At 41.0% G+C, this 19,307-nt stretch overlaps 1 protein-coding gene across 5 annotated transcripts in view; it reads right to left on the reverse strand.

Annotated features, from left to right (window-relative positions):
• The window catches only part of TAB2 (TGF-beta activated kinase 1 (MAP3K7) binding protein 2), a 99,783-nt gene that overhangs the window by 26,185 nt on the left and 54,291 nt on the right, over positions 1-19,307 (reverse strand). For all 5 annotated transcript variants that reach the window (XM_051836814.2, XM_051836815.2, XM_070073460.1 and 2 more), the window contains 2 exons: positions 14,565-14,755; positions 6,153-7,653 (listed from right to left, as the gene is read on the reverse strand). In XM_051836814.2, the coding sequence (XP_051692774.1) occupies positions 6,153-7,653; positions 14,565-14,666 (1,603 nt within the window). In that variant the 5' untranslated portion in view covers positions 14,667-14,755. The remainder of the gene's footprint in view (positions 1-6,152; positions 7,654-14,564; positions 14,756-19,307) is intronic.

Genomic DNA, 19,307 nt, shown 5'->3' on the forward strand with positions numbered 1-19,307 from the left:
CAAAGCAAGAGAACTCACATGCTCCAATTTAAAAACCTTACTACAAAGCAATGGCAATTAAGACAGTGTGACCCTGAAATAAAGAACACACAAGATCAATGGAAAAGAACCAAGGGTCCAGAAATAAACCCATGCATTGCGGTCAACTGACATTCTACAGTGCCAAGTTCAGTCAGTGGGGAAAGAAAAGTCTTTTCAACAAACGCTGCTGGACACTTGGGGATCCGCAGGCAGAAGAATGAAGTTGGGTCCTTGCCTATGCTACTGTACAAAAATACGCTCAAAATGGATGAAAGATCAAAATATAAGAGCTACAACTACCCGACTTGTAAGAGAGGACATGGGGTTAATCTTCACGACCCTGAGTTTGATGATTTATTATTGGATACGATACTAAAAGCATGAACAACAAAAGAAAACTTAGGGAAACTGGACTTTTTTGGGGGGGGCAGGTAAAATAGCAAGGTTTATTAGGGAAGGGACATCCGTAAGGACGGATGGACACCTCTCCAGACAGAGCCTGAGAGACTGGGGGCGGGAGGGAAGGAGCGAGTTTACATGGTTGGGTGGAGAGATTACACCTGGCCAGACCAGGTGGGCAACTCAGCAGAGAGGCAGAGGGCTGAGCGCCGGAAAACTGGACTTCAGCAAAATAAAAACTTCTATGCTTAGAGACCCCATTAAGAGAGTGAAAAAATAAAAAATAAAAAATAAAAACAACTCAGGGAGTGGGAGAAAATAACTGCAAACCACATAAGGGACATATTGTGAGAATGTACAGAGAACTCACACAACTCAATAACAAAAACACAATTCCAGTAAGACAGAAGCAAAGGATCCGAACAGGCATTTCTCCAACAAAATAAACAAACAGCCAATAAACACATGAAACAATGCCCAAGATTATTAGCCATTAGGGAAATGCAGACCCAAACCACAATGAAATACTGTACAGCCACAGGCATGAGAAGAATCACACAGACAATAGGAAGTGTTGGTGAGGATGAGGAAAAACCAAAGCCCTCCTATGCTGCTTGTGGGAATGCAAAATGTTGGCTGAGGAGTTCCTCGGTGGTTAGGTGTATAATTTACCCTAGGAGCCAGCAATTCCAGTCCTAGGTATATCCTGCAGAGAAATAAATACACACTATCACACAAAAACTTGCACACAGATATTGATAACAGCATTATTCATAATGATCAAAAGGTGGAAAAAAGACAAAAATGTCCATCAACTGATGAATGTATAAAATATGGTCTATCTGTAGAACGGTATATTGCTTGTCTGTGAAAAGGAATGAAATACTAATAGTTGCTGCAACATGGATGAATTTTTAAGTGAAAAAACTGAGAAACTGTGCTAAATGAAAAAAAGTCACAGAAGACCACACAGAATAGGATTTCATTTGTATGACATGTGCGGAATATGGACATCTCCACAGACAGAAAATAGGCTATCCAGCACTGACACTGGGAGTCACGGAGTAGGGGTGTGAGGGCTAATGGAGCATGAGGTTTCTTACTGAGGCAATCAAAGTGTTCTACTTCTAGCTGCAGTGGGACTGCAATATATTAAAATTCATAGACAAGACTGCAAATGAGTGAACTGTAGGCATGTTAGCTATATCTCAAGAAAGTGGTTAAAATGACTAGCAATTAAAAAAAATAAACTCGGGGGCTGGTCATGTGGGGTAGCAAGTAAAACCACTGCTTGCAGTGCTGACATCCCATATGAGCACCAGTCCACGTCCTGGCTGCTCTACTTCTGATCCAGCTCCCTGCTAATGGCCTGGGAAAAGCAGTGGAAGATGGCCCAAGTGTCTGGGTCCTTGCTACCCACGTAGGGGACCTGGATGAAGCTCCTGGCTTTGGCTGTTGTGGCCATGTAGGGAGTGACCCAGAGGATGGAAGACCTCTTTCTGTCTCTCTTTCTCTCTGTAACCCTTTCAAGAAAAATCTAAAAAAAGTAGAAAATATAAATTTAAAGAATGAAATAGATGCATGCATAATGAAATGCAAAGATCTTACGATATTAAGCAAAAAGCTGTGTACTGTATATTCCAATATTTGGAGCAGATCTAAGATATACTGAAGAGTATGGATATACAGTCCTCCCTCAGGATCCATGGGAGACTGGTTCCAGGATTCCCCAAAGATACCAAAATCCAAAGATGCACAAGTCCCTTCTGTAAAAGGGCACAGTATCTGCAAGGTAACATATCTGTATCTTCCCGTTACTTTATATAATCTCTAGATTACTTTCAGTATCTAATCATGTACATGCTACATAAATAGCTTCTTTACAAGGACAAGAAAAAACTGTCTACATGTTCAGTTCAGACCCAAGTTTTAAAACATATTTTCAATCTGGTTGACTCCACAGTTGAATGTGTGGATGAGGATAGGAAGGCTGACTGATATAATCTCACATATATGAGGAAATGAAGAATCAAAAGATAAAGTAGGCATTTTTTTCCCCATCTTGGTGAAAAACTGGGTTGCCCGAGGAAGGCGTTTTGTTCTCTATATCTATAAAAGTTGCCAGTGTTAACAAAAGACACAGCACTAAGATGAGAATAGGGGCTGATGCCGTGGTGCAGCCAGTAAAGCCATCACCTGCAGCGCTGGCATCCCATATAGGCATCGGTTTGAGTCTCGGCTGCTCCATTTCCCATCCAGTTCTCTGCTATGGCCTGGGAAAGCAGTTAGAAGATGGTCCAGATCCTTGGGCCCCTGCACCCAGGTTTGAGATCTGGAAGAAGCTCCTGGCTCCTGGCTTTGGATTGGCCCAGCTCTGCCTATTGCAGCCATTTGGGGAGTGAACCAGTAGACGGAAGATTTTCTCTCTCTCTCTCTAAACTGCCTTTCAAAAAATTTAATAAATCTTCAACAACAACAACAAAAAGATGGGAGCACACTAGGAAGTCTCAGAATACACGAATATCTGATAAATGACTTCTCTATACTTTTCAGAAGTTGGGCAGAGTTGGGGGACAGGACTCAGGAACAACGCAGCTGCCTGACCAGAGCCATCAAGCAATCTTCACGTCTGTGTTTGTTCCTCCTAACAGGTCTAAGAGTCTTCCTCATCCCTGTATGCTTGAAGCTGACATCTTTCCTCAGCTCTGATTTTTATCTGTCTCAGATTCCTGTTGTATTAAGAACTCCAGGTTACCACTTCTAGGGCAGGCAGTGGCGTCAGACTCAGTGTCAGCACAAGCAGGACCCTACAGAAGTTCATTAAGTGACTTCTTTTTCTTCAGATTACCCTATGGCAGAGGGCACACCCAATAATGTGCCTTTTAAAAATATGTGTTTTCATTTTTGATAATTATTTTATTATAGTATTTTTAGATTTCAAATGTCAGACAAAAAGAAGAATAACACATTTTAGTTACCAATTTAATGTCTGTTCCCGCCTAAATTTGAAAATATTTTCTTATGATCTAGTCTCTGGCTCTACTTATCTTTCTATTCTGAAGTGGATGTTCCAGGAGTTTTAGAAAGGTCAGTCACACTGCAGAAGGCAGAGGTACTTCTTGTCTCTTTCTTACCTACACTACTCAAATTGGAGTTTAGAAATAATCTTTGCTTAAAGACCAGTCTTGGGGCTGGGGCTGGAGCTTAGTAGGCTAAGCCTCTGCATGTGGTGCCGGCATCCCATATGGGTGCTGCTTCAAGACCCGGCTGCTCCACTTCTGATCCAGCTCTTTGCAATGGCCTGGGAAACCAGTGTAAGATGGTCCAAGTGCTTGGGCTCCTATACCTGTGTGGGAAACCCATGGAAGAAGCTCCTGGCTCCTGGTTTTGGATCAGCCCAGCACCCGCAGTTGCAGCCATTTGGGGAGTGAACCAGAGATGGAAGACCTTTCTCTATCTCTCCGTCCCTCTGTAACACTGCCTCTCAAATAAATAAATAAATAAATTTTTAAAATAAAAACGATTAGTCTTACTGTAGTACTGCAGACTGTGCTATATAAACTATAAAGCATTACACACATGCAGAGGAAAGACAGACTGCGTCTCAGCAAAGAGCCATCGCAATTTGTCTTCAACCGAGTTGACGAAACACTAGATCTATTTGCTGTCAGCGGATGACACAGAAACCTGGTTGGGGTTGGTGTTGTGGCAAAGCAGGTTAAGCTCCTGGTTCAAGTCTTGGCTGCTTCACTTCTGAGCTAGCTCCCTACTAATGCATCTGGGAAAGCAGTGGAGGATGGCCAAGTACTTGGGCCCCTGTACCCACATGGAAGACCCAGATAAAGAGTTCCAGGCTCCTGGTTTCGGCTTGGCCCAGCCCTAGCCATTGTGGCCATCTGGGGAAGGAACAAGCAGATGGAAGACCTCTTTCTCTGTACTGCCTTCAAGTCAATAAATAAATCTTAAAATCTTAAAAACAAAACAAAATGAAAAAAAAAAAAAAAAAGAAAAAACAAAAAACCTGATCAATACCAGTTCCATAGTAAACCAAAAGGAACAGCGGGCACACACCCAAGCACAAGGGCACACAGTCAGATGGACGTTAACAGGGAAGAGAGCAGCCACACAGAGGCAGACACGTGTGCTCTCTGTCTCTTGCCATGTGGTGCTCAGAGCTGCCTGGGATTCTGCCAGTGAGAAGGCCATTGCCAGATGAGGCCCTTGGATGTTGAACCTCTAGAAAAAAGAGCCCAAATATATCTCTTTTCTTTATAGCTCATCTGCCTCAGGTATTCTGTCTTAGTAATGCAAAGCTGACTAATGCAACTTTATTTTCATATTCCAGTTAACTGTGAATGGCTTTGTTAATTTATAATATCCAGTTAAATGGGAATGTGTATTTTACTTGCAAATTTCCCTTTATAAAATTATCTTCATAAAAATTGCTCTCCATTTAAGAATCAGTAACTCTTCAAACAGGAATTCTGCTGTTTTGACAGGAGAAAAGAACAAAGATGACTTTGGGGGAGGAAGAGAAATTAAACAGCAGTGGAAGAAACTCATAGTACATTACAACTCAGACATGGCTGAAACTAAGCTAAGCACCTGGGCTTCACCACTCAGAGACTAGAAATGACCAAGTTTGGCTGAGCCCTGGGCACTTTGGTGTTTGAAAGCTCGAAAGGTGATTATGGAATCTGAAAGCACCACAGCTCATCTTGGATGGAGAATCATTAGTGTGCAACTGTTTAAACATAAAATAATCCTAATCAATCAAGCCCTTCTAGAAACTAAGCAGCAAAGTCAGTGTATAAGAAATTTTATAAAGGACAAGTGGTAATAGGGGGCTGTGTAGTATTTCTCAACCTATCACCCTATGGTAAACACATGGAAAAACTCACTGCAGGTAGAAAGATGGCAAAGATTCGCCTTTACTCTAAGACTCATAGTTAATTTGTACACTTTCATGCCAATACTCAAGAAAAACCCCTTCATCTCCACCTTTCTTATCTGAATGAATTTACAGTGTACTACTGAAGATTAAATACATGGCAGAAATTCTTTACCTAAACATAGATATAATTTACATGCTATTCCAGAAAAAGATAATAAATTGAAATAGATTTAAAACTAATATTCTTATTCACAATTCCAAATAAAAAGAACTGTTACAGTAACCGACACTTAAGGCAGGCCAAAAGACACAACTATTAGGAATAAGATTTAATTTTCTCTTTGAGTTAGACTAGTATAGATCAAGAAGCAATTAAAGACTTTGATATAGCTTAAGATTAACAAAATCATATTAGAGAAATGAAGATAATTCTTTATTCTTCAAGTATCTGATCACAGAAGGCAGATTTTACCACATTAGTCATGAGTCAAATAATCTCTAAAATGTGCTTTTATTTGCAGAAATCTTAAACAGAAAGCCAATAGCAGTGTAAGAACCTATTACAGACATTAAGAAAGTACTATAATACTAAAAGTACTATACTAAATACTAAAAGTACTATAATACTAAAATACAACCAAAGTAGGTTATTTTGAAAAGTTGGTAGCTGTATTAAAACTTCAAGTTACAATGATAGCTCAAATACTAAGATAATATTATTTGGGGCAACATTTTAAAAGATGAAATAATGACACTGACACCCATGTCTGCTGTGAAATCCAATGTATCCCCAAAAGCCCAGCATGCAACAATATCCCCACTTCAGTACTAGTATTACCTTGTGTGTAGGCAGCATCATCAGATCCCATACTCAACTTCCGTGCTTCACTGATTCTATCCACATGTGCTAACGTAGGCTCCGTGAGGTGCTGAATATTCTCTGTTTCTACATAATGATCAGGATGGTTGAGAAGATTGGTAAGTTCAAAGGTAGGGGACACCACTCCTGGCGAAACCGCAGGGGGTTTATTGGGAGAAACTGTGATTTTGAAAGTGTATTTTGTGTTGGGTTGAGTGACCACCACTCGAGGAGAAGTTGCAGAGTTACTGCCTATGGCTCGACTTTTGGGAGGGTGGTGATGGATAAAGGCAGGCCCCATGCTCACTTGCCCAGACACATTCCTGGAGGCGGCAGAGGCCCCAGAGTTTGTGGATATGAAGAGGGTAGGCTGATTCCGCAGGACCTGTTCATCTCCTGTGGTGGCATTCGCTGAAATATAGACCTTAGGTTGACTACGGGATATGACCTCATCAGTGTTCGGAGGACTGGCAGCTATGTAAACAGTGGGCTGGTTTCTATTTAGAGTCTGGCTATTGACCGAAGAGGAACTGCTGGAGGTTCGAGGCCCAGAAGAACGCAATTTTGAAGAACTGTTTCTTTGTGGTGGTTCAAGTTTGATTTCAATCTGGTTTTTTCGAGGTCCTGTTGAAATATTCTGAATGTTATACTGGCTATGGGCAGAAGACTGGGAGCTACCAGATGAGTGAATCGTTGGTGGCTGTGGGGTAGTGGGTGAGCTGATGGGCATGTAGACGTGGGAGGTCTGGTGGCCTTGCTGGCTTGATTGCTGGGCTGAGGTATGTGGCAGAGGATTAGATGCAGGGTAAGTAGTCCAGGGACCAGGCTGTGAAGGCTGATAGACTTGTTGAGGGTTCATGGGATTAAACTGAGACACCCAGCCAGAATGCTGTTGTGTCTGTCGAGTTGTACCACTAGGAGTTGTAATGTAAGGCCTTATATAGATAGAATTTCCCTGTGGACTGTTAAGTACAGGTGGAGGTACACCATGTATGTGCAAAGATGTAGGAGTATTACGACCAGTCTGGATATTTGGGGCTAACGTCACCATGATGGGGTTAAATCTGGGAGTTTGTTGAGAAAGGTTAGATGCTCCTTTGCTGCCTAAGTGAAATCCAAGATGTGGTGTTGAATTTGAAGCACCAGATGTACTGGACATTCCAAAAACATTAAAGCCTTGAGGAACTTGAGCTGGTGCTGTTTGTGGCTCCTGTTGAAACAGTTCATTATTGGACTGACCACCTTGAAGTTGTCCATCACTAATGCTGTGCGTTAGAGTCCTGCTTCCATTCATTCTATTTCCTTCTCTTCCATGGTGGTAAATGTTCTGGGACTGCAAGTCCAAGTTGAGGGAAGTCATGTGATTGCGTAGACCAGAAATTCCAGAATCATCTGAAAAATTCAAGTCTCCTTCACCATAAAGATACCTTGTACTCTCCTGAGAGAGAACGGCACAGCAGGCATCCAGGTTATTATTATTCTATAAAACAAAATAAAAATAGCTCAGTGTTAACAATCAGAAGATAATACTTTACTCTCAGCACTAAAAACATATTATGTGATTAACAAGTGATTGGTTAATACAATTATAACAGATATTTTGAAGCTTCATAGTTGAGAACTATTCTTTATACAAATCATTGAATTAAAAATCCTCACTCCTGATGTATGAAAAAGGTGTGAATAATAGTGAAAAGTAAATCAAATGACTGCTCTGGTTTAGGAGCTTTGTAGTAAAATAGATTTATGCAAATACAGTAAACCTGTAACTTAATTAAAAGTACAATTTTAATGTTGAACAAAATAATTCAAAGTATATAATTAAATGTTCTTTTAAAATTTAAATGACATAATTTAACATTTCTCAAACTACTTGGAATAAAATATTCTATCAATGCTTAAACTTCTTTTAAAGGAGTGACTCTTTTAAAACCTAATTTGTAACATTTAACTTAAAAAAGTTCTAAAATTCACACCAAAGTCATCTCAATTCCTCAAGTGTATCCTCTTAACTTGTGCAAAATTTGTTTCTATCTGTGAACAGACCCTCAGGAGAGCCCCCAGAGGAGCTGAGTTCATACTCTGCCCTTTAGATAGCACTGTGAAAATCCATTACAGAGAAATGGGGACCAAAAAATAAGGCTGTTTTCAAACAACCTTCAAAAGAAACCACTTATTCACTAGTCAGTTCATCCTTAAAAATATTTACTGAACACTTACCATATCCACAGCACATGGTTTCAGAATGTGGAAGGTTCAGGGACATAGAAAATGGGACCTTCCCCCGAAGAGAGCTTGAACTCCATTAGGGAGACACACCTTGGGAGGTTCAACAGTGTTGGTATTGCAGGTTACCGCGAAGGAACTGGGTGAGTGAGGGGGTACGGCCTGACAGTTCACAACATACTACGGGATTTGGGTGGGGGAAAGACTGAATTCTCGGTGAAGGCACTGGCAAGAGTAAAGAACATAAATCTGACAGAAATAAGAGCACGTTCTAAACAGGTGATCGGAGATCTGGCCAAGTTCAAGATCTGTACCGGAAACTGTGAAACAAACTGTTCAAGAGTAGACTGAGATGAAGTAATGAAGGATATGTGAAAAACAAGTCACACTAGAGCCTGGACTTCACCATAAACAATGGGGAAAGCTACTAAATGTAGAAACACAAAAAATGAAGGCAAAAGGGCATTTTGGGAAGGTAAGTCTGTTGATGAAAAGATGAAAGACAGAAAACCTTTTGATAAGACAATCAGAAGCCATGAAATAAAGACTGCTTGATAATGGGAATACATTACACAAGGCTACAATGCAATCTGGAGACAAAAGAAAGAATACAGAGAGGACAGGAAAATTAGGAGCGTGACAGAAAAGGAATAGTTATACATATGAGTAATCAAGTGAAAACATCTATAGGCAGCTTGATAACAGATAAAATCATATTATAAAGAACTGGATAAAAAGGTACTTGAGGGGGCCAATGCTGTAGGATGGCGGGTTAAAGCCCTGGCCTGTGGTGCCGGCATCTCATATGGGCGCTGGTTCAAGTCTCAGCTGCTCCACTTTCAATCCAGCTCCCTACTAATGTACCTGCGAAAGCAGAAGATGGCCCAAGTGCTTGGGCCCCTGCACCCGCATGGAGACCTGGAAGAAGTTCCTGGCTCCTGGCTTTGGATTGGCTCAGCTAGCCGCTGCGGCAGCCACTTGGGGAGTAAACCATCAGATTGAAGACCTCTCTCTCTCTCTCTCTCTCTCTCTGTCTCTACCTCTCTCTGTAACTCTGTCATTCAAATAAAACTTTTTTTTTTTTTTTTTTTAAGGTACTTGAGGTTTTGTTAAGAAATGATAGCTAGGGGCAGCGAGCGCTGTGGCATAGGAGGTAAATCTACTGCCTGCAGTGCCGGCATCCCATATGAGTGCCTGTTCAAGTCCCAGCTGCGCCGCTTGCAATTCAGCTCTCTGCTGTGGCCTGGGAAAGCAGTAGAAGATGGCCAAAGTCCTTGGGCCCCTGCACCCACGTGCGAGACGAGGAAGAGGCTCCTAGTTCCTGGCGTCGGATCAATGTTGCTCTGGCTGGCCGTTGTGGCCAACCGGGGAGTGAACAAGAGGATAGAAGACCTCTCTCTCTGCCTCTCCTTCTTTCTCTGTGTAACTCTGACTTTCAAATAAATAAATCTTTTTTTTTTTTTTTTTTTTTTTTTTTAAAGAGAAATGATAGTCAGGGCTGGCGCTATGGTGCCTCTCTGCTGTGGCCTGGGAAAGTAGTAGTAGATGGCCCAAGTCCTTGGGCCCCTGCACCTGAGTGGGAGACCCGGAAGAAACTCCTGGCTCTTGGCTTCGGATCAGCTCAGCTCTGGTCATTGCAGTCATTTGAGGGAGTGAACCAGTGGAATGGAAGACCTCTCTCTCTCTCTGGCTTTACATCTGTCTCTAACTCTGCCCTCCAAATAAATAAAATAATTCTTTTTTTAAAAAAGAAATGATAATATACACTGTTTGGACAGTAATCCAAAAGAAAAGGTTAGCAAAGTTTGGCTCCCCTTGCCTTGCAAGCAGCAATTCAAATTTTTCTTGCTATAAAAATCCTTTTTTTCTACTCACAACTCTGAAATGATAATACAACTCTCTCAAAGAAAATAAACTGACTACAGTCTTTATCTACTCTTTATGCCTTAACCATTCGATCTGAACTTTTGCCAAATCTAATAGGTGATTTTGTTACCTTTATTGCCATTCCTAGTAGATTCCTCTTGCCTCTCAGCCAAAACTTAGTGACCCCATCTTTCTCTCACTCTCTCTGCTGTCATCCCCAAATTAAAATGCATATTCTTACCACATCTAACTCCACACTTCATTTGTAAAAGCTTGGCACTCATATTTAAAAGCTGTCCTCTTTAATTCTCTTGAGCTCATAAAAATCCTTTAAGCCTTTATAATCTCTCAATATTTAATATATCCCCATTAAACAGCAATATTTTGATCCCAGCTATGCCATAACTCATATGACCTTACATTATTTAACCTGCACATATATCATTTTCAGTAGATTCTGACACTGTCAGCTTGATCCAACTAATGATTTTTAGCAGCTGTTGATGGTCACTGTTTAGAAACGTCATTTCATTAGAGGCTGAAAAATGCTGAAATTGGAGACTTCTCAAATTAAAGATGTCTTCTTATTTATTAGCAGCAATTGTTCCTTAAAGACTTGCTTTCTTCTGCTAGAAGGTTACTCTTTGTCCAGAAAAGCAGGATAATGAAATTCCTTCTCTTTACCAGTTTTTAGTGATTTTCAAAGTTGGTGCCCTACCAAGCTCCAACAAGGACTAAGATTTATTTTTAGTATTACAATACTAAAATTAAAGATACTCCTGTATCTTTACAGATACAAGATGACAAGAATCCAGTAGTCTTTCCTTCCTAATGTCTAATGTCTAATGCCTAAGCTCACCTTGTATATTTTCTACTGCCAGACCTGGAATCAGTCATTTCTCAAAAAAGCCCTGATTATTTTTGCTGGAAAGCTGTAAAGGATTCCCTTCAAGAATATCAAAAAGAATAAGATACAAGTTTTTAAAAGAATGAGAACCAATGTTTTCTTTCCTCCAAAATATTATTACTATTACTATTGTTTGACACACACAGTAATTGTGCATACACACACACACACGTATCGGGCACAGTGTGTAATGATCGGATCAAAGTAATTGGCATATCTATCATCTCAGGCATATATCATTTCTCTGTGTTGGGAAAATCTCTGCTAGCTATTTTAAAATAGAATTATTATGTGTGTGTATGTGTGTGTGTGTACGTATAGCCACAAATCTGTACTCTCTTCAAAGCTACCAAAAAAAAATCTGAATCATTATTTCTAGTTCCTCTTTAATTTTTTCCCAAAGCCCAGCAAACACAGAAATTACAGCTATCATCAGCATCTAACCTACAACCACTCTTCTGAAATTGATTCATTCAGTCACTCCTTCAGCCTACGTTTTCTGAACGTCTATTAGGCAAGTAGAAAGGAGTATGTGGCTGATCTCAAAGTCTAGTGGAAGAGGCAGGCGCTGTGGCATAGTGGGTAAAGCCACCGCCTGAGTGTCAGCATCCCATAGGGTGCCGGTTCGAGTCCTAGCTGCTCCTCTTCTGATCCAGCTCTCTGCTATGGCCTGGGAAAGCAGCAGAAGATGGCCCAAGTCCTTGGGCCCCTGCACCTGAGTGAGAGACCTGAAGAAGCTCCTGGCTTTGGATTGGCCCAGCTCTGGCTGTTGTGGCCATTTGAGGAGTAAACCAGCGGATGGAAGACCTTTCTCTTTCTCTTCCTCTCCTTCTCTCTCTGTGTAACTCTTGATTTTCAAGTAAATAAATAAATCTCAAAAAAAAAAAAAAAAAAAGTGTAGCCTGTCTCACAGGTAATTTGCAAGCAAAACAGATTTCATTTTTGTCATCACTAGGTGTTGGGAAGCATGTGAAGAAATGTTTTTAAATAAAAGCAGATTAACATAGTGAAGGCAATACTAATAGGTATGCAAAGGAAATCTAAAACCTATTTTCTATTTTTGAGGAAGGTGAAAAACATGCTTTATTATTTTATTTTTAGATTGGTAATTTACACAGATCAAAACAATAAAAAAAGGCATTGTGCTGAGAAACTACCATCTTAAATCCTTTTCCCATCTGGGCGGTTCCTTCCTGCCCACTATTGGTAACCATCTTTTACTAATTTTGTTTTTAATCCTTCCAGTATTTCTTGATGCAAATAGGGAAAATTCACATATATGTGTATATATCCCCTCTGCCCTGTCAATAACACTGTTCTGCTATTTTCTTTTTTTTAAAGTACATCCTTATTATTATTTGACAGATAGAGTTAGACAGTGAGAGAGAGAGAGAGACAGAGAGAAAGATCTTCCTCCTGTTGGTTCACCCCTCAAATGGCTGCTTGTCACTCCCCCTCTTCGTGGAGGAACGACACAGGACCCTGCGCTGTTTTGTCTGCTCGGCCCTCCCCGGGTTTGCTGCTGGTTCTTCCCGGGTTGGCTACCGACCCTTCCACCTCCGTGGAAGGGCGGTTCCCCCTAGCCACTTTCCCCACTTCCGCAGGAGAGCGGCACACCGCCGGCCGGCTCTCTCGGGGGCTGCACAGGTGTTCCTTCAGATAGATGTTCCTGATGCATGTTGTCTCTCTCCTCCCTTATAGTCCTCTTCCACCAATCCCAACTCTGCTACCCACACGCTGAGTACGCTGCTCTCCTGCAATCAGGAGCAGGTCCTACAGTTTATTGGTTGAACTGGAGGCAGCTGTGTAGAAGCTGTTACTCCCTTCTCAGCGCCATATTGTGGGAGAGCAGATGCATAGAATAAGTCTTAATTCCAGTAACTTAGTCTAGTCCGAGTTGCTCCCCACAGCTGCTATGGTCGGAGCTACGCCGAACCGAAGCCAGGAGCCAGGAGCCAGGTGCTTTCTCCTGGTCTTCCACGCGGGTGCAGGGGCCCAAGCACTTGGGCCATCCTCCACTGCCTTCCTGGGCCACTCTGCTATTTTCTTAGTGCACGCTGAAGATCATATTACAAGAGCACATTACAGCTCTTCCTTTTGGATGATACACTAATTCTACAAAAGGCTCTATATTTTACTGGGAGCTAAGGTACATTAAAATGTCTATCACTGCTCCGGGGAAGTGTTTTGGCCAGTTCTTTCAATATGAAGTTGATGAAATTTTTCAGAAAAGTCTACACAGGATTTTCCTGTTAGTTTTTCAATGACTTGCCAAACATTTGCAGGATAGCTTTATTTTACCATAAAACTCATTTACTTGAAAAGCTAGGAAGGGACACTTGGCTAATAAGGGGAGACTATCTTCCCCCCACTGTCTCTCTGTTCTTTCCTCTTTAACTTTCTTTAAATTCTGATTCTACCTTTACTATCTTTTTTTCCTTTTTCGGCTGCAACTTTCACATTCTATACCAACAAATGTGAATATTTTTTTAAAATTTAAATTTTTTAAAAAATATTTTTATTTATTTATTTGAGAGGTAGAGTTATAGACAGAGAGAGGGAGAAGACAGAGAGAGAAGTCTTCCCTCTGCTGGTTCACTCCCCATATGGCTACGATGGCTGGAACTGAGCCCATCCGAAGCTAGGAGCCGGGAGCTGCTTCTGGGTCTCCAACATGGGTGCAGGGGCCCAAGCACTTGGGCCATTTTCCACTGCATTCCCAGGCCATAGGCAGAGAGCTGGATTGGATGAAGAACAGCTGGGACACAAACCAGCACCCTTATGGGATGCTGGTGCCACAGGCAGAGACTTTACCAACTACGCCACTGCACTGGTCCCTGAAATACTGATTTGTTCATCAAATATTTATTATGGGCCTTCTATTATTATGACTCCTATTAGTATTGGCTGCTAACATTTATTGAGCACTCACTGTGAATCAGGTATCCTGTTAGTTGCTGTACTTGCATTATCAAATTTAGTCCTCTGTAGAGCTTTTATTCCCATTGTACAGCTGAGTAAATGAAGGCCAGAAAGCAGAGGCCAAAGCAGCTAATTAAATTACTACTAGGAACTGTCAAAGCATGAATTCAAGTCTTTTTATCACCAAAATATATGCTTGTAATAAAGGAAGGGGGAAAACGAGGCAAGCTCGTGGTAAGTATGGATCCTTCATCAATGCTCTTCATTCAGATCTGATCCTTACATCTACTCTACACAGCAGGTGTCATCCACAGATGGGGTACAGGGAGCCTCATCCTGCCAAAGGCCACCCCAACTGTCAAACACCAAAGCTCATCTCTTTCTCAGAGCACACTAATGCCAGCAAGAAGTTAACTTCAGAGTTTCCTTCCAGGTTTGTAAGAGCAGGTGAGGAAGCACGGAGCACTGACCTGCAGCATGCACCTGGACACAACGACTTCAGGCACTTCAGGGAACTTCTGTCGCAGGTCATGTAAAACCTGAAAATCAATTTGGTGGCTTCCTTGGGCCATTCGTATGTTGCCTGATCAGGACTATCTGTACAGCAGGCAATTCTAGGCCTTAGTGGAAACAGTACTCATCTCTTCTGTCCAAGCATTTTCTGTGAAAGAAAGAAAAAAGATTTTAATGAGCACTAATTACAGAATGAATACCGCTATGGATTTAAAATTTCAGTACAAAGGATTATGTACTTCAGCACCCAGCACTTAACGTAAACTACAAAGTATCACTTAGGCCTATAATGCTTCCCATATAGTCTTTTCAATATAACTTTTCTTGGCAAACTTTTATACTAAGTCCCACATATTTGTATGCTCTATAAGCGCTGGGCCAAAAGGCCTTCAAATAAGATAGTTGTCAAGGTCAAGGTTGTCTTCCCTCATTCGTTTAAAAGGGGAGATTAGAGATTAAATAATTTTACTGATTTTTTTTTTCCTTAATGATCACAGGACAGTCTGGGGTATGTGATCTTATTTGCTGTACTTAAAATTCTTAAAGTTGGATCCTGAAAAAACTTCGTTCTTTAAATAACTTTGCATACTTTAAGATTTAATGATCTAGAACCCAATACAGGTGATATTTTGCTTTATTTTCCAGATATATATAATCCTTTAACTGGTGAGGAGTGTCCTGGGAGTATTTTTTTAAAGTTCCTCAGGTGATTCTAACATGTGGCCAAAGTTGAGAACTACCACCTTATTTTTATTCTTAATGTTCCAAATGTGAACATGCTTAATCCTGGACCTTTGATATAAATATATAAAATCTAAATAAAATATTTAAAATTAAGTTTAATTTAGGATAAATTTGACAAGAAGACAATCTTTTTAAAACTAATTTCTTATTTGTAATTACAAAAATTCTTATTTGTTATCTTTTAACCTAATTTACACACACTTATAAAATTACAAGTCTGTAAATTCTACAAATGTAGGAATTAGGTCTCTTGTACTGTTTAGCACTTTATAAAATGGTCTTCAGCATAATAGATATTAAAATATCTTTGTGTAATTTATTATAACTCCTGAGACCTCAACAGAATAAAAGCTCACTTAGACATCATCCATAATAAGCCTTTCAGCTTTTTATTATTACTTGATTAACTTTTACTCAGTTCTTTTGTCTGTGACTTTAGCTATTACATGTCACAGAAGGAATCAATGCCAAACCAAACCATTTGCATTGTAGTTTCCCCTGAATTATTTCTATCTAAAACTCAACACACAATTTCAGCACTCAAAGCAGTGATTCTATAAATGGGCTGCTGCGGAAAGAGAAATACTGGAAATTAGTAAATGACATTTAAAAATAATTTATGAGGTGATAAATATGCTACAGAATTGCTCATCTGAAGACAATTTCCCTTGAGTCCTCTCCAACCACCAACCCATTTCCTCAATTTGGGCAAAAACTCCTCAAAAGGGTTATTTACCCTTAAGCGTCTTTGTGTCCACCCTCCTGATCTCCTTTAACACGCTTCTCTGCTTAAATTTCCCTGTGGTTTCCCCACCGAAATTACATGCTGGAGCTTCAGGTCGTGGAAGCCACTGTGAGTGCCAGTTCTCATGTTACCAGACATCGCTGCAGGTTCTGACCCATTCAACCACTCCTTCATTCTTGAAACAATTTCTTCCCTCGCTTTCTGGTATTTACACTCTTCTGGTTTTCTCTCTACCCACTGGTGGCAGCTTCTCCGTTTTCTCTGCTGGATTTACTTCCTTTTCTGGACATTTAAATGCTGGTGGACTAATCGAGTTCAGCTCCAGGGTTTCTTTTCAACTATACTAACATTTCTCTTGGTAACTTCACACACTGCTTCAAATAGCAGCTTTATCCTGAGGCCTGGCAAAATCATCTCCAACCCCAATATTTTCTTGAGTTCCAGACTAGTTGTCTGATATCTTTTTGACATCTAAAACCCACTTCTCACTTCAAACTTACAAAATTGCATTCTAATTCCCCCCAACTCAAGCCGACGCTTTCTTAGTTTCGCATTTTGCTATATGGTACCATCATTTCTGCATTTGATGTCCCACCAAGCCTTACTGACTAGATAGATCTACAAAACGTCTCTTCGATCTAACTACTCGTTCACACCTGCTACTGCTCTTGTTCACACCACCGTACTGCTTCACCCAGAGGATAACCGCGAGGGTCTCTAACTGGTCTTTTCCCCACCTCCATTCTTGGTTCCAGCAACACCCCCGGCCCCAGCCCCAGTCATTTCTCCACTGGCTGATCCTTATGAGAAGTAAATCAGAGCCAATCACTCCCCTGCTCAGAACCTGTCCTCACCAGGTCCCTGGCCAACTGCCATCCCCTCAACTTCATCTGCACCACTCTCCTTGTCCTTCAATTCCTAACGATCTTCGGCCAATCTCAGTCTTAACTTACAGCTTTCAGACTTCCTTCTGCAGGAAACACTTTCTCCTCAGGCTCCTGCATGGTTTTCTCTCCTACTTCATTAACATCTCGGATCAAATATCACATCCTCAAAGACAGCTGCCAATCAATCTACCTAAAAGAACGCCACACCTCTGCGGCTCTCCCACCAGCATATCCTCATACTGCTTTTTCTTCATAGCATTTGTCATTATCTGACATTTGTTTTATTCATTACCTATCCCCAAAACTTAGCTTCACAGGATCAAGGACTTTAGAACAGTTTTTACTTACTTAGTTATTTGACAGGCAGAGAAAAACAGATCACAACCCACACGCCCACAATGATCCCAGGCTGGGCTGAAGCTGAAGCTAGGCGGTTGGAACTCAATCCAGGTCTAAAGTAGGTGGGCAAGAACCCACTTACTTGAGCTGTCATGGCTGCCTCCCAGGATATGCATTAGCAGGAAGCTGGAGTCCAGAGGCAGAACCAGGTATGGAAGCCAGGCGCTCTGATATGGGATGCAGGCATCTCACCTGCTAGGTCAAATGCCTGCAGCAGTTCAGGGATGCTGAGGCACACTGCTGTATCTCCAGGATACAGGTTCTTGTTGACTCACAAAAGATGTGATATTTGTTGGGTGAAGTCAAAGATTTACACCATGCATCTTTCATATTACTTTGTTTGCAAAACATTTCAAATAATCTAGATTTGGAAAGCATACTAATTTACACACAATTTGAAGGAGAGATAAATCTTCAGTCTGATGAATATCTTTATTATTAGAAAAGCACAAATCACGAGAACAAATTGCAACTTACTGCATCATTAAAACATACACAGAAATCTATTACCATACTTGCTGGCTTTTCTTGGGTTCTTTTCCTACAATTATTTATTTCACAGGCAGTTACAGAGAGAAAGAGAGAGACAGAGATCCTCCATCCACTGGTTTCTGCCCTGAAAGGCTTCAACAGCCAGGGCTGGACCAGGCCACAGCCAGGAGCCAGGAATCCCATCCTGGTCTCCCGTGAAGATGGCAGGGGCCCAAGCACTTGGGCCAGCATCTGCTGCTCTTAGAGGCACAGCAGCAGAGAGCTGGACTGAAAACGAAGCTGCTGGGACTGCAGCCAGCACCGCGTACCGCAAGCGGCAGCTTAACCCACTACGCCACAATGTCAGCCTTGCTGGCCTGCTTTTCTGATAAACACTATCAAGTAAAAAACAAAATTATTCAAATGTACAATTTTATTTCAAGTGTTTCACTTCTTGTAAAGACAAAGTAGTTCTTATTACACTGTTTCATGAACAACAACTTTAAACACCAAACAAAGTACAAAAAACAACTACTTGATGCAGAAACAGAAGTGGAAGGGAGAAGACAGAGTCCAGCACTTTAAGGAACAGCAAGTGTGACTTTCCATTTTTAAATGGCTTTTGGCGGCAGAGCAGGTAGCAGTTGGCTTGGGTAGCTAAAACACAGAGAAAACCTGCAGTTTGACCTGCTTGATGAACTTGGCCTGGAATGATAAGTGAAGGTCTAGCAAGCAAACTACAGAAAGCCGATCAAGTCACCGTTTCTCATAGTGTTCATTTCACTTGAACAGGTTTCCTTTTTGGTGCTCAGTTAGTTGTCACCGATCAGGGAGAACATATGATATTTGTCCCTTTGGGACTGGCTTATTTCACTCAGCATAATGTTTTCCAAATTCCTAACTGGGATCACTTTTCAGTTAAAATTTAAACACCTAAGAATAATTGTGTGTTAATTACAGAGTTCAACCAATGGTACTAGAACAAAAAAAATACTAAAATGGATAAAGTATTACATTGTACATCAACAGTCAGGACAAGAGCTGATCAAGTCACTGTTTCTCATAGTGGCCATTTCACTTCAACAAGTTTCCCCTTTGGTGCTCAGTTAGTTGTCGCTGATCAGGGAGAACATATGATATTTGTCCCTTTGGGACTGGCTTAATTCACTCAGCATTATGAGAAACAGTGACTTGATCAGCCCTTGCCCTGACTGTTGATGAACAACTTAATATGTTATCCCTCTTAGTATTTTTTTGTTTGTTTGTTCTACATAATACTTTTGGTTGAATACTGTAATCAATACACAATTATTCTTAAGTGTTGAAACTTAACTGAAAAGTGATCGCTGTTAAATATAAGAGTGGGAATAAGAGAGGGAAGAGATGTGCAATTCGGGACATGCTCAAGATGACTTACCTCAAACGGTAGAGTTAGAAACATACCAGGGGATTCC

The sequence above is a fragment of the Oryctolagus cuniculus genome, chromosome 5, assembly GCF_964237555.1.
Source record: "Oryctolagus cuniculus chromosome 5, mOryCun1.1, whole genome shotgun sequence".
Classification (NCBI taxonomy): domain Eukaryota; kingdom Metazoa; phylum Chordata; class Mammalia; order Lagomorpha; family Leporidae; genus Oryctolagus; species Oryctolagus cuniculus.